The 14,728-nt window shown below is 47.7% G+C and overlaps 1 protein-coding gene across 1 annotated transcript; it reads right to left on the reverse strand.

Moving 5' to 3' along the window:
- Positions 1–6,159: 6,159 nt before the first annotated feature.
- LOC135366360 (neprilysin-1-like) lies at positions 6,160–13,484 on the reverse strand. Its single transcript, XM_064599029.1, has 3 exons — positions 12,157–13,484; positions 10,247–10,736; positions 6,160–6,414 (listed from the first exon to the last, which is right to left on the reverse strand). The coding sequence occupies exons 1-3, from the start codon at positions 13,482–13,484 to the stop codon at positions 6,160–6,162; spliced, it is 2,073 nt and encodes a 690-aa protein (XP_064455099.1).
- Between the last annotated feature and the right edge of the window lie 1,244 nt (positions 13,485–14,728).

Below are 14,728 nucleotides of genomic sequence, written 5' to 3' on the forward strand. Positions count from 1 at the left end.
GTTTGAGCATCTTTACACCACTGGTAACAGTATGCAGTCCATCTTTTTGGTATGTTTTTTTTTTAAACTTTGGCTCGTTTTTTGTAGAACACCTGTATTTCACTATGTGCCATTGGACCACATGATCAAGTAAAGTAACTTTCTGAGAGACAAACAAGCTTTCATTTTTAATTGGCCACATAGATTTCATTGCTGCAGATCACAGTCCTACAAAAAATGAAGATGAAAAAAAGAAGCTCCATCCTTTTTTATTTCCTTCGTGTTCTTTTTAAAAATATGTTGTACTTCAGAAAGCAGCAAGGGAATGCTCAGAAATGTATAATATCTGTTGGCCTGTGCTCTTTTTCTCCTTGAAATATCCTTGCCCATTATACTCGAATATTGCCGGAATACCAAACTAGGCGGGTGATGTTTGATCGGTCAGTGTATCATACTATTTTGCACAGCACAGCTGACTGCCTCTGTACTACACGTACAAATGACGTTATCTGATTGAGTTCATATTCATGGGTGAGCACTTAACCAGGAAGGCTTCATATGGTACTTGCCAAGAATGTTGCGAAAGCTTTGCTCAAAAAGCAAGACATAACTACCAAGCAGCGAAATGAAAAGTTTTACACATTAAGTTGGCAGTGTGCTTGATGAGTACTAGAAGTACATATTTGTGATGGACCACCTCTCATGGCATAGTGGTTAGGATGATCGCTTTTCATGCAGAGGCTGGGAAGTGACGTGGGTTCGAATCCCGCCCACACATGCAGTGCTGTCTGAGGGTTTTCCCTTGGTTTTCGGGCACACATTCCTGACGAATGTCGGCACAGTTCTCTCTGAAGTCTGCCCGGGACGCATACCAACTCCCCCTGTGCCCCACTCCTTCCTGCTGTCCTCTCTCTGTCTGTATGCCGGTCATAGCCACAGTTACTTCGCAGCACTAACACAGAATAATAAAAAAATTACAATGGGGTACATTGTACTGTACCTGAGGTAAATGTCACCATGTACACAGTTTTTAGCTACTTTGCTGCCCGTTGATCCCAAGATCGCTCGGTTAAACCCAGCCTATAGGATGGAGGCGGAAGAGTAGAAATTGTCCAGACATGCCGTCTTCCGCCATGGACGTTAAATGTGGTGTTCCGTGTGCACGACCTACTAGATTATAGCAGCCATGTCATAATACGCTCTGCAAGTAACCGAGCGACCGAGCGTTCTGCGCATATCTCCTCTCCTGGTTACTCCACATGGCGCAGCCCTCCCTCTTCCCTCTCACTGCCTCCTCTCATGCGCAGAGACGCACTTGCACCCGTCCGCACAATCCGCTAGGGGCGCTACTCCTCGGTCCGCGAGATCTGCATCATGATTGGATGATGGAAATTGGAATTTTCAACGCGCAGAAGCGGACGCACGATTGCCGTAGCAGACGATGTCAACAGTATGAAAACGCGTAGACTAATGATGATAATCAACTTTAGAAAGAAGCATCTCTCGTGGGACATCCACCGCTTGTACCGGACCGATGAGTATAGCCAGCGCCTCCTCTATTACTCAATGCCTCTCCATTTGGTCAGAGGTGCCGTACTGCGCATGCGTATTAGTTCACGTTCTCTCGTTTGACGGCGCCACTACCCTACACCCAGGTCTGACGCGCGCTGACGTCACCTGCCGCACATGTTCGTGTTTTGATGTTTTCTTTGTAATCACTCGCAAGAAAGTGCTTGCTGCACACAACGGAACAGTTGGAAGTAGTGTTCGGCTCCCAATCTTTCCTCGCTATCACTTTCTACCACTTCTTTCGTAACGCGAGATCCGCAGGCACCTCGTGAAACGATACGCCTTGCTCCTTTTTCTTGGTCCCAGAAGTAAAAAATGGCAGAAGGCAGTACGCAGTAGTGCATTTTTTGAAACGTTCGAAACCGCGCTTATCGAAATCAGACAAGAGCGCATAGCAGACGACAAGGGGTATAGGGAAGTGGCGCCCTCTACGTGCCCTCCGCGGGAAAGGGAAGCGACTCGGCGCATCTGCAAATGGACAGGCATTGCTCTGGAGGAGGCACTGGTATAGGGACCGTGCGACACCTACAGAGGGCGCGCTGCTCCGTCGCGACAGCGCCGCCAGTGGCGGTCTTGGACGTATCCAACGTGATACCGCGCCGCCCGTTCTATGCATTCTCAAGTGGAACCGTAGCTTGCGTGGCGACCTCCGTAATTAGAAGGGCTAATTTTCGAAGTGCAAATAATGTGGAACCTTTCTGGGGCGCGAACGAAGAGAATGGAGACAAACTGCACAGAAGCAACCACCGTATTTATAATGCATCTAACAGCACGGAAGGAGAACAGCCACTCGCGTCTGCCCGGTCAAAACACCTGTAAGTGATACGTCGAGAGGATGGTTATTTGACTCCTCACAAAATGGCTTGCTAGCGAAGGCTATACATGTGTATTCCTCTGACTCCAGCCATTTGTAATATCATGTTTTTGACTGAGTCTTGTATCCCTTTCGTCGTCCTTGCACACACTGAAATTCACTGAAATTTACATCGTGCGTCCGTTTTCTCCATACAAATAAACACGTGGGGTCACAACTTATTGCGTGAACTTGTACTGCAGTTTTTCCAGTATCTTCAGATACAATAACTCTAAAGAGATCCTCAAAGAAGAAAGTATATGAGTTTTTACCTCGGCTACCTCCGTAAGCTTGCGGGACGACAGCTGTGAAATGGTCGGTGAGTAAATACTAAACAATTTGGACAACGTAGAACTTCTGTTCTCACTGTGAGACTCGTCATACCGGGAGCAATATCGGCTCTGGGCGGAGCGACCACGTTCGAACCCGCGATCTGGGGATTAGAAGGCGAACACGCTACCGACTAAGCCACCGAGACAGGTCCTGCCATTACTGTTTTCCTCCATTTGCACACCGCACTCTCCGTCCCCGCAAAGTACATCACTGCTAAACTTGCCGAGAGGCTGACGTCGTACCGGGGTTGAATACTGGCCTGTTTCTTCTTCTTTTTCTTTTTTTTTTTGTAGGCGGGGGGCAGCAGGAAGAGACGAAGTATGTTGAGGACTCCTGAGAAAGTGTGCTTAAAAAACTCGCAAATATCAACAACAACTTTATTGTGAGATGATGAATGGGGAGTTTCATCGCCAGGGGGCGATACTCTACCCCATTGCTGGTGGTGATGGGGAGAATGAAATAATGAGACCCTTCACAATAAGGATCGAAGTCCTATGGTGTCAAAAAGGGGAAAAGAGCTTTGAGGGTAGAGCGTTGTTGGACTGGGTTTGGCCAGGGACCAATCAGGGAGAGAGAGAGAGAGAGAGGGGGGGGCGAGAGTCCAGATGGTTAAGAGACCCGAAGAGTGCTGTTCGGAAATGTTGGTAGTATGGGCAGTGAAGAAGAATGTGCTCTAGATCTTCTGGAGTACCGCAGTGGCAGCATCTAGGAGAGTCAACTTGTCTCAAGCGGTGACGCCACCTGAGGTCTAAAGCCACATCAGGTCGCATCCGATGAATTAATGCAGCATCTTGACAAGAGTTGTTTCGTGGCATGCGGAAAGCGAGCGTTGGATCAACTATTCTCAACATAGATGGGGGAGAATGTCAGGTGTCCATTGGCGGGCAGCCAGAGGAGTCACGAGGCGTCGAAGTACGGACCGACGATCTCCTCTTAGCAGCGCAATACTCTTCCGTCTCCGAGACGAGAGAGCTGCTTCTGTGGCGCTGTTCGCCTGTTCATTCCCCTCGACACCACAATGGGCTGGAACCCACTGGAGATCCAGCCTGTGCCCTGCTTCGTAAACAGGGTGGTAGGCCATTAAGACATCCGTCACTAGGAGTACGGATGAGCCGCGTATGCCAGAATTTTAAATAGCTTGCAGTGCAGAGTTTGAGTCAGTGAAGACTGCCCATTCCCGTGGTGTAAAATCAACGATGTGCTGCAGAAAGAAAAGGATGGCATAGGGTTCCGCAGCTGTTGACGAGGTTTGATGCGGAAGGCGTCGTCCTTGCACTACCCCGCTTCGGGTGGTATTACGAATGCCGCGGCGGAGTTGCCGTTTCTTAATGCGCCATCTGTATATGCTGCTGCAGCCGTAGAAAACTTTTCGTCTACCAGATCATGAAAATGGTCTCGAAGGATTTCAGGGGGAACCCGATCTCTTCGTTCCAGAAGCTTCGGAAGTCTTACGAAGGTGGGTGGTACCAGCGGTGCTAGGGGGCTTGCTGCAGTTTTACGTCCTTAGGCAGCGTAGGTCAGCAGCTCCGTTCTAGTGATTGTAGGTGAACTGGCGTTGCTATACTGTTTCTTAATTGTTTGCCCTGGCCGTCCAATGCAAGTGCGAGGAAGTAGTTTGCGGCATGTATAGATTTGAGTTACCTTAGTGGTGCGTACGGCAGGAAGATGCAGAGCATGGACTTACTGAAATGGGGCAAGGATGTTCGAGGTCACTCGCGAAAATTGTGCATTCTTTATTCGCAGGTCGTCATGATTTTTTTTCTCAGATGAATCGGAAGGTCTGAACACCCGTACAATCCACATCCGTCTCCAGGAAAATAGGTGACAGTGTTGCACGCCCTGTCCTCCCTCTTGGAATTACTTTACCACCTCACTGGAAAAAAATCATGAGAAAGCTGATGACACCAGGGGTGGGTCCAGACCCTCACTTTAGGGGAGGGGCGGTTTTTTGTCGAAATGCGTAGCGGGGGTGGGGAAAGGATGGAACCTGACGTTTAACATTATGATGCATGTTCGTGAGGGGGTGCGATCCCTCAACCACCCGCGCACTTGGGTACGCCACTATTATTCATTGCCCAAGCAGCACAATGTACTGGTAGTCGAGTGCAATAGGAGTGGACGATTTGTGTCTTATCAATGTTCTTTAGTTTCACGAGCCTATTCAAGGCCTTCCACCTACCCGTCCACCCCTATTGCATTCGACTTTGAGTACATTGTGCTGCCTGGGTGACAACGTCGCTTTTTTGACAGGAAAGCAGCTGTTGTCATCTGTCATCTGCCGCCTGGTGCCTTCTGCCGTCTGTCATCTGCCGTCTGGTGTCACGTGATCAACGCTTTTAGCGACGTCATCAAGACATGCAGTTGACTGCAGGGCTTATCATGAGGGCCAACCGCTTCGGCTGCCGGCAGAAAGGGGAAGTCAGAGTCACCCACGCGCTGTTCTTTAAAAACGAGAAGAGAAGGACGGACGAAACACACATTTTCAACTGTTTTACTAAATAGACGAAATGGGTACATCCAAAAAGGTTCCAGAAAGAGAACCAGGAAAACCGGCTATCCGAATCACGGATCTCTGGCGGAATCACAGCCACGGAATCGACTGATCGCAAAGTCGATCTTTGCGATCAGTCGACTGTTGCTTTCAGTCGACGTACGCGCTCATGTAAACGCGCCTTGTGTGTACCAATCTATGGAGGGTAAACGTAAACAAGGCCCCGCCTCAACTGCCGGTGCCACGGAGACTTCAGCTGCTTTCCCGATTTGTTGAAAACGGGAGACACACCCTTTTTGTGGCGTACACGAACCACTCTCCTCAAATCAGAAGCGGTAACTATATCAATAGGCAGAGTGGTTAGCGCAGATCGTGCTTGCCGTTATACCGGATGTCGTGTTGGCACCAAACCCGAAGCGGTAAGAACGGCATCTTGTTAATTAGGCACGAGTACGAAACATGAGCGCTCATGTGTCATAATAGCATGCACAAGCCGTTCTGTGTGCACGACGAGAGGCTACGTCGACAACACACATCGTGATTGTTTGACGTTTTCCAGTAAGACCAATATTACGAACGCGATTCAACAATACACGCTTGTGAATTCGGAGTAACCAGCTGTTTTTATCGCCATTCGCTCGGACGTTGTTCTGCCGTGCGTTGTAGGGAACCAAAAAGAGCGTCTCGAATATTGTGCGGGGCTATTTTCTGTTGAGACACGTTGATCCCATGAAATTGCTGAGATTATGCTTACTTGAGTCTCTGGCTGCATTATGCTCAAAAGGGTCGCGGTCCTTGGCAACACACCATGGCAATGACCATTTCAAAAGTATAACAGAGATCCCTTTATTTGCCGACTTCGTTTCTATGAGGCATATATTGCGACATCGGCACATAATACTCGATCGGGCGAGCAGAATTACCGAAGGCATATTCACGAAGAACTGTCTGGGAGAAAGAAACAGTGTTCGTGAGACGTCATTGGGTCCCTCTTTGTGCAGCCGAAGGCCCTGCTGAAGGCCTGCAGTACCAGAAGCGGGAAGCGACACTTTTGCTGGACGTTCTGCTGTTCTTCTGCCTGGCACCACTTGATGCAACTGCCCACAAAGAACAGTTGCTGAGGGGTCATGGAGAAGTGACGACGCTCCGCCATTAGACGATCGGAGGCAGACGGCTGCTTCATCGCTTCCTGTCCGGAAGGAAAGACGTCACGCATGTATATACCGACTCACTCATATAGCGAGAATATTTAACCGATCGTCATTGCCTGACAATGAGGGAGCACTGACATTGCCACAGCACAATCACAGTCATTACGTACATCTACTTGTTACTAGCCGTTGCTTATAGGCCCACTGGCATCACTAGGGCATCACCGGGGCTCTGTGCGTCATCCAGTCCGTTATAATGGACCCAGCCCGTTCATGCCAGAAGGTAAACTTTGGTCTATTCTAAAATCACAAATGGGTAACAACAAAACCTATGTTGTAGACAGCTCTGGTCAACCAATGGAGAGGACTCACCTGCTGCTGAAAGGTTCAATGAATATTTCTGCTCTATGTTCAACCGTGAAACTACAGAGTGCTCTTTGTTGCCCCGATGCCCTATGCTGGAAGGCGAGTCCTTAGGTCCAGTTGTTATCTCAGCCTCTGGTGTTCTCAATGTTAATAACTTATCAGTGTCTTCGTCTCCAGGTTGTGATGGTATTTCCGCCAAAATTTTGAAACTGACGAAAGATGTTTCCTCACGAGCACTAGCAATATTGTTTCAGCAGTCCTTTGGACACCCCCGTCCTGTCCACCCCCGTCCACGCCACCCCCGTTAGCGCCTGTCCTGTCTGTTTCTCCGTTCTTTGTCCGTGTATCTTGCGCTCTCAGTTCAGATGCCTTTGGACACGTCTGAAGTCCCAGATGATTGGAGGGACGCGATTATTATTCCCATACCTAAGTCCGAACACTCTATCAGTTGAAAACTACAGGCTTATCTCTCCTACTTGCGTGTGTTGTAAAATACTTGAACATATCCAATTTTCTGTTATTGCGAGATATCTTGAGTCCAATAACTATTTTTTTTTATTAATCAACACGGCTTTAGGAGCGGGTTTTCCTGTGAAACTTTGAGTTTATAACGGACGTTTTTAGTTCCTTCAACCGTGGTAAGCAGGTATAGATGCAGTCTTTGTTGATTTCATTAAGGCTTTCGACCGTCGGCCCCATCATCGCCTGATACAACCAAACAACCAAACAGATTGAGCACGTCTACGCACTAAACGATTGAACACTCGACAAAGTGACAGATATTAAACACCTGGGTGTCCATCCCACAGCAAACGTTAGCTGGAATCTCCATATCTCTCAGATATCGCAGAAACCAATTCAGATACTGGGTTTCCTTAGAAGGACGTTGTATCTAGCCTCACCGGAAGTAAAGTTAATGGCGTACAATTCCTTTGTTCGTTCGAAGGTGGAATATGCGTCTGCAATATGGAGTCCATACCAAAAATACCTAATTGACCAACTGGGACTAATTCAAAATAAAGCTGTGCGCTTTATTTACAAAAATACGACTCTGACAGCATGACATACTTTAAGGCAACAATGGGTATCCCGCTTTTGGAGAGCAGACGAAAATTACGCCGTTATTCCTTTCGGGGTCTCACACAAAGCGCCCACCACTCCTCCAGCCGTGTTGACCACTCTCTCAAACTCCAAGCTGAATATGGGGCTACCGAGTACTTTTATCACCCACCATTGCAGGCTGCCATTCGCGACTGGAATTCTCTTCCCGAGCATGTCGTTGCATCACAATCATACAATGACTTTGTGCAAAACTGTGAGAGGTTTTATTTGTGTTAACCCTGTAATCGTTATGCAGTGTATTGTGTATATTTGTTCCCCCCCTTATGAAATACCTTCTGTAGGCACTTAAGCTATATGAATAAATAAATACGCGACAAGGAACAATATCATATCGGAGGAAGGAAAGCGCAGCGGGCTCGTCACGTCCCCGCAGAAATAGGGGCCAGCTGTCACACTCGCTATTTAAAGGAAACGAAGCAGAGGAGCTGAGCCGTTTTCCCGCCTGTCAGAGGCACGAGCAAAAACTAACTGAAGCTTTCATTGTCGTGGAAAGTATGGCAAGGTGCACACAGCACAATACTTGTTTCTGTCACGAGTATACTCTTAAAAATGAACTTCACCGCATAGCACGCTCCTAGCCAACCATAATCTCGAATGATATCGTTATCTGCCGTGATTTGTTGAAAACGGGAGGCGTACGCCTTTTCTGTGACACTTATGCTGTTCATAATTGTCACAGAAAAGGCGTACGCCTCCCGTTTTCAAGAAATCAGGGCAGATAACGATATCATTCGAGATTATGGTTGGCTAGGAGCGTGCTATGCGGTGAAGTTTATTTTTAAGAGTGATAGGTAAGATTTTCCGTTCTTGCAATTTTGATATTTCGCACGACACACACAAAAACTCGAGTGCACTCAAGAATGCACGAGTTCACAATGTTTATTAATCTTTCGGAAATATTTTCACGGATTTTCAGCGGAATACGCTGTAGCGGAATAGTTGGTTCAGCTGCTCAGGTGAAGTCACTGCAGGTGTCGTAGGGGTCAGTTGTCAGCTTCGACTGGAGCAACTGACAGCGCAAGCTATATCCGTGCTTCAGTAGCCCTTTTAGTACATCTTTGTGATAGTGTAATAATTTAGTGCCGCTTTTTACATTTACAATGCAGGTCTACCAGCCAGTAAGGGCTAGCTAGCATGAATCCTGAACAGCTAGGACACACGAGGAAATATAAAGGCTTAAGATAATAGGTCCTTCTCTGCTCGGTTAGTCAGTTCTTCATCCGCATTTCCAATGTTATTTCATTCGGTACAACTCCACAATAAAGATACTGAGAAAATGTAGCTGAGACGACCTGCCCCAGCCCGTGTGGCAACCTGTCTCGCTACTGGGGCGTATTTCCACACTTGACGACATTCGCTTAAATCACTTATAATTTTTTTTTAAAAGCCAGCTTTAGTTTAAAGTGTGCAACGTCTAGCCAAAACATCGCACTAGAAACCAGCGTTGGTTGCATCGGCCTGACGAACGTACTTTCGTCACAGCAAAAGTCAGATCAGTGGCAACTCTCTCCGGTCTCCCGTACTGTTCCGGCGAGTCACTCTCTTCAGTCATGTCACCCGGTGCGGACTGCACGCCCCCTAGTGATGCCACTGCTTATAGGCCTATGTCAGGTTTGCGAGGAAATCAGTGCTGATGTCATTGAGTCATTTGTGAGTCTAGTTCGCGACCTGGAAAGCTAAACCATATATGCTAAAATAAATAAATAAAAATAAGTCGCCGCTGATTTTTTAAATATAAGTTATAGGTAAATGCGAGAGAAATGCGTTAGCATTAAACGCCTTATCCAGTCCATACTTGACCTTTGCGTATCCACTTCCTTTCTAAATCCAACTTCCGGTTGTTCACTTCCGGTCTAAACCCGACTTCCGGTCGTCCACTTCCCGTCTAACCCGACTTCGGGTTGTCTGCCTCCGGTCTATACTTGACTGGTTCGACACTTTCGATTACTTTATGTAAACTCATTTAATAAGTCTCAGTTACCTTTAATTCGCTTTAATTACCGTTCATTACCTTTAACATTTAATTGTCTTCGGTAATCTTTAATTTCGACCCATTCTTTTCTAAATTACATATATATTGCACTCATTACCTTTAAACTCAACTGTCTCGCTTCAATTGACTCTAATTACCTTCAATCACTCTTACCTCTTACTCTTAATTACCTTCGACTGCTTCAATTTCAAAACATTTACCTCCATTTACATTTACCCTCTTATATCCCCTTTACATGTCCACTTATACCTCTGCTTCGGTGAGGCTTCGCCATCTCATACACAGACACACCACACACACATACAGCTTTTTCCATTTTGACACTCCTAATGGTAACACATTAATAAACAGTGGGCAACTAGCAGAGTTTTCAACGTGCGCAAACTGACCGTGAAGGCTTGGAAGGCGATGTGCATAGCGAGCGCCAGTTGTATGGACGTTGGCTCCAGGTCAGACTCGTCCCAGCTGTACGCGAGGAACTGCTTGCGCAAGCACTGCACCTTCCGCTGCAGTTCATGTCTGAAGCCCGGTGACCAAACGGCCTCGTAGCGCCCGGAGCCGTTGAGCAAGCGGTGATCGCCAAATACCATCTTGCTTACTTCCAGGCTCATCCCGTGACCCAAGCCCGCATAGTTGAGGGAGAGGGACTGGTGGAAGGTGTAGACGGGAGGCATCAGGAAAGAAGGAGGCAACTCGACGAGGTTGTAAACGGGAACCATGTAGGGCAGTCGAACCACAAAGGGTGGAAGGAAGACACTCGACTGATTCCGCACGCCGTAGTGAAGAAGGCTTCGGACGTACTGGGCTGTTCGCCTTGAAGCGCTCAGGAAAGTGTCCACGTAATCTTCGTCTTTCTGGTCGGGAAGGTACGAGTACAGCCTGCGGAATGGGAGCACAAGTCATACGCAGAGCACACGTCAGACGACCTTGGACAGTTTTGAAAAAAAAAAAAAAAAATGTTAGTGTAGTTGTTGAAGACATTGCCCTGAGTTCGGGGTAGACGACGCGGACGGAATACAAGTGTATGGTAAGGAGACTCGGAGACAAGAGAGACTTCCGTCCCCGTCGTTTACCCCGGACTCAGGGTAATATTTCAGCAACCAGTCTACACCAGCTAGCGTGCGCCTTGCTATTGTTCTACACTGTTGAAACAGCACTTCACCACATAGCACTCTCCTAGCCAACCTTCATTCCGAATGATATCATTCTGTGTCCTTATTTGCTGAAAATGGGAGGAGGCGCCTATCTGGGATACATTATGCTTGTCCCAGATAGGCTCTTCCCCCTGATTTGAACGAATCATGATACAGCATGATATCATTCGATATGGCGGCTGGCTAGGAGCATGGTATGTAGCATCTACTGTGAGTGTTTATATTGGGCAAAGTCTACTTCGTGTGCCTGCACTCTTAAAAATGAACTTCACCGCATAGCACGCTCCTAGCGAACCATCATCTCGAATGATATCGTTATCTGCCCTGATTTGTTGAAAACGGGAGGCGTACGCCTTTTCTGTGACAATTATGAACAGCATAAGTGTCACAAAAAAGGCGTTCGCCTCCCGTTTTCAGCAAATCAGGGCAGATAACGATATCATTCGAGATGATGGTTGGCTACGAGCGTGCCATGCGGTGAAGTTCTTTTTTAAGAGTGTGGTTTTTCTTTGCCATTCTTCTTTGTGTGCTTTGGGACTTTCCTGCGAGGCAACTGTCCGGTATTTGAGGAGCATATCCCTCCTTGCCTACCCCCTAAAAGTCCCAAGAGTCCCAATGAGTCCCGTAAGAGTCCCAATGACCTTTCCCGCACTCTTAAAAATGAACTTCACCGCATAGCATGCCCATAGCCAACCACCATCTGGAATGATATCGTTATTTGCCCTGATTTGTTGAAAACGGGAGGCGTAAGTCATTTTTGTGACACTTATGCTGTTCATAATTGTCCCAAAAAAGGCGTACGCCTACCGTTTTCAACAGATCAGGGCAGATAACGATATCATTCGAGATGGTGGTTGGCTAGGGGCGTGTTATGCGGTGAAGTTCATTTCTAAGAGTGTGACAATGATGAACCCGACCAAAAGTCTTCCGATATACTGTTAATATGAATGACAGGTGCCTCACTCTACAAAATTGTAACACGCCACATACGATAAAAATACGCAGTGCTAGAAAACCTTTGGCACCGACTCGTAATCAGGATTACCAAGGTCACTAGAGTCTTTGAAGACGTTCTTAGACAAAAAAGGAGATCAAAGCGATGTTATGTTCGAATTAGTCGAGTTAATGACATTGCACCCGTCTACCTGTTAAGATCCTCCAGGTGGGTAAGATGGGGCGGTCTGAAGAGGAAGAGTCTCAACGAGTCCACCTTGTCGGTTAGTTTGGTAGTGTTGATCTCTTTCTTCTCGGACAGGTACCGCAGGATACGAATGGTGACTCTCGTCACGTGGCCCAGCATATCTTCAATATCTATTATATCGTCGATGCTGAAATGACGCTCAGCATGAACGTACAACAACGCATGTGGCATAAACCTATACGCGTCCGAAAAACATTGCCGCCAGATGTCCGTCAACTTGTACTCGTATCCAGGAACTGTAGAGCTGTACGCCAGAGGATGAGACGCATATCTCGCTAAGTGCCAGACCACGTAAAGCCCAATGTAGGCGTACAGCGCAGCGGGATCGGTCTTCTCAAAGAGCGTCGCAGAGAGAGCCTCGAAGTGCTCCGTGTCGACGACGAAGAGCTCACGCGAAACATTTGGCTGGGAGAAAAATTCCTTGGAGAGGACGGCGAAGACGTGGCTCCACATGACAGCCCTCGTGTAAAATGGCACAAAGGCGACTTGGCCTCTTGAACCAGTTCGTAGGGCGAGGCGCGCTTCTTGATTCACAAGACGCATTGCTTCAACGAGCCTGGAGTAGGACATGCCCTGGTCGCCAATGATTTCGGCACATCGGCGAACGTACACGTCCAGGTTACGGTCTTCTTCCAGAGCATCGAGGAAAGCGACCCAGCGATTGAGGTCCTCATTGGGGAGGACGTAGAAAATGTGTTCGCCCTTCCTTTGCAAATTTTGACCGACCGTTAGTCTGAAGAAAACAGCGATACCCCATTCAAGGTTGAGGGTCACTAGGCTTTTGGTGACACGGAGCATGTTCACTGGAGGCATCTGTGGAAATGGCAAAGCGGAGGCGTTCAACACCATCTGAATCTTCTCGACGCTTTCCGGCTTCCTGTTGGACAGTTTGATGCAATTGCGCAAAATAATTCCGAGCTTCTGCAAGGCGTTCTGCCTCGCCGTGACAGGCACCGTAGACAACCATCGGATAGTGGATTTTCGCAGGCCGCTCTGTACCTTATCAACGATAGATGATTTGATGCTGCCGCAGGTATACTGGAAAAAATCGTGGCACGGTGAAGCGCTCGCCTCAATCGAGCGTCGGACTTCGAGGGCGACCGTGTAGCACTGTGGCTCGGAGCACTGTGCCAGGTATCGGTAGAGGAGGACAGGTAGCGCCAGAGTGATGGTGAATGTGACCAGGACTATGCTGCAGAGGAACAGCTTGTACTCTCGGTGCCGGTCGAATATGGGCTCGGAGGACGTATGGACGGGCTGCGGAAGAAGCATGAGTCTTTAACGCCGCGTACTAATCATGTATCGTCTTGCTACATTAGCTCTCAATATGGGGGGAATGAGCATTACGTGTTCGTGTCCGAAAGCAGCGAAGATCAGCGCTTTCGACCGCGGTCTACAGCCAGTCATGCTCGGTGTACACTATACGTTGGTTTCGGCGCAATCCCACCGGGCGCGGCCATGATGCCCCGACACTGCTGTAATGGCGATAGGGTGGCGTCAAGCGAGATGGCTGCTCTCCAGGAAACTGCGGTATATCCCGTACTCTAAACTACGCGACCTAAGTGCGTTCTCCGCCGGTTGATTTGCCACTACTTTTACCATAACGTCACCAAGGCAAATCCTAAAACTGACCGTGATCCGTCAATCTGCACTCTTTAAAATAAACTTGGAAAATAAAACTGGAGGCGTACGCCTTTGTTGTTACAATTATGAACAGCGTAAGTGCCACAAAAAGGCGTACGCCTCCTGCCTCTAACAAATCAGGCCAGATAACAATATCATTCGAGACTATGGTAGGCTAGGAGAGTGCTGTGCGGAGAAGTTCATTTTTAAAAGAGCAGTGGTCCGGCGCTTACACTCTCAGAAGAAAGGGTGGAACAGTTACACCTTTTAGGAGGTAATAGTTGTCCCACATGTTGTGCATAAAAGTTGCAAATTTCCATCTGCTAACTCACTCTCAAAACAGAACTTCACCGCATAGCACGTCGTCCGCTAACCATTGCCACGCAGGATAGGGTTATCACTCCTGATTCGGGCGCGCACGCCTTTTTGTAGCAATCTTGCAAACGGATTTTTATTCGCGATCTATTAATTTTCGCGAATTTCGCGACCGCGAAAAAATCGCGAAAAATTGTACTCGCGAATAGAGCTTCACACTGATCGCGCGGAAGGAAGCAGACCTGGAATCGCGAAATTAAATACTCGCGAATAAGTTCCTATATTGCGATTCGCGAAAATTGGTACATCGCGAATAAAAATACGTTCGCAGTATATGATAATTGCGTTTACCACCCTTTTACACCCTTAATCAGACGCTGTGTTGACCTTATCGGTGGTAACTATAGGAGTTACCACCTTTTCACACCCTTTTTCTCTTAGAGTATAGGCTATGCTAGACTGGCGAGTTGGAGACGTGGTAACAATAAACTAGATCGCTCGCATCTGTTCCCTGTCTTTCTCTGCCAGCATTTGTCACATATTTTGACGAACAAGTGCCTGTAAACCGCGATCGTATC

This window comes from Ornithodoros turicata, chromosome 8 (genome assembly GCF_037126465.1).
Source record: "Ornithodoros turicata isolate Travis chromosome 8, ASM3712646v1, whole genome shotgun sequence".
Taxonomy (NCBI): Eukaryota; Metazoa; Arthropoda; class Arachnida; order Ixodida; family Argasidae; genus Ornithodoros; species Ornithodoros turicata.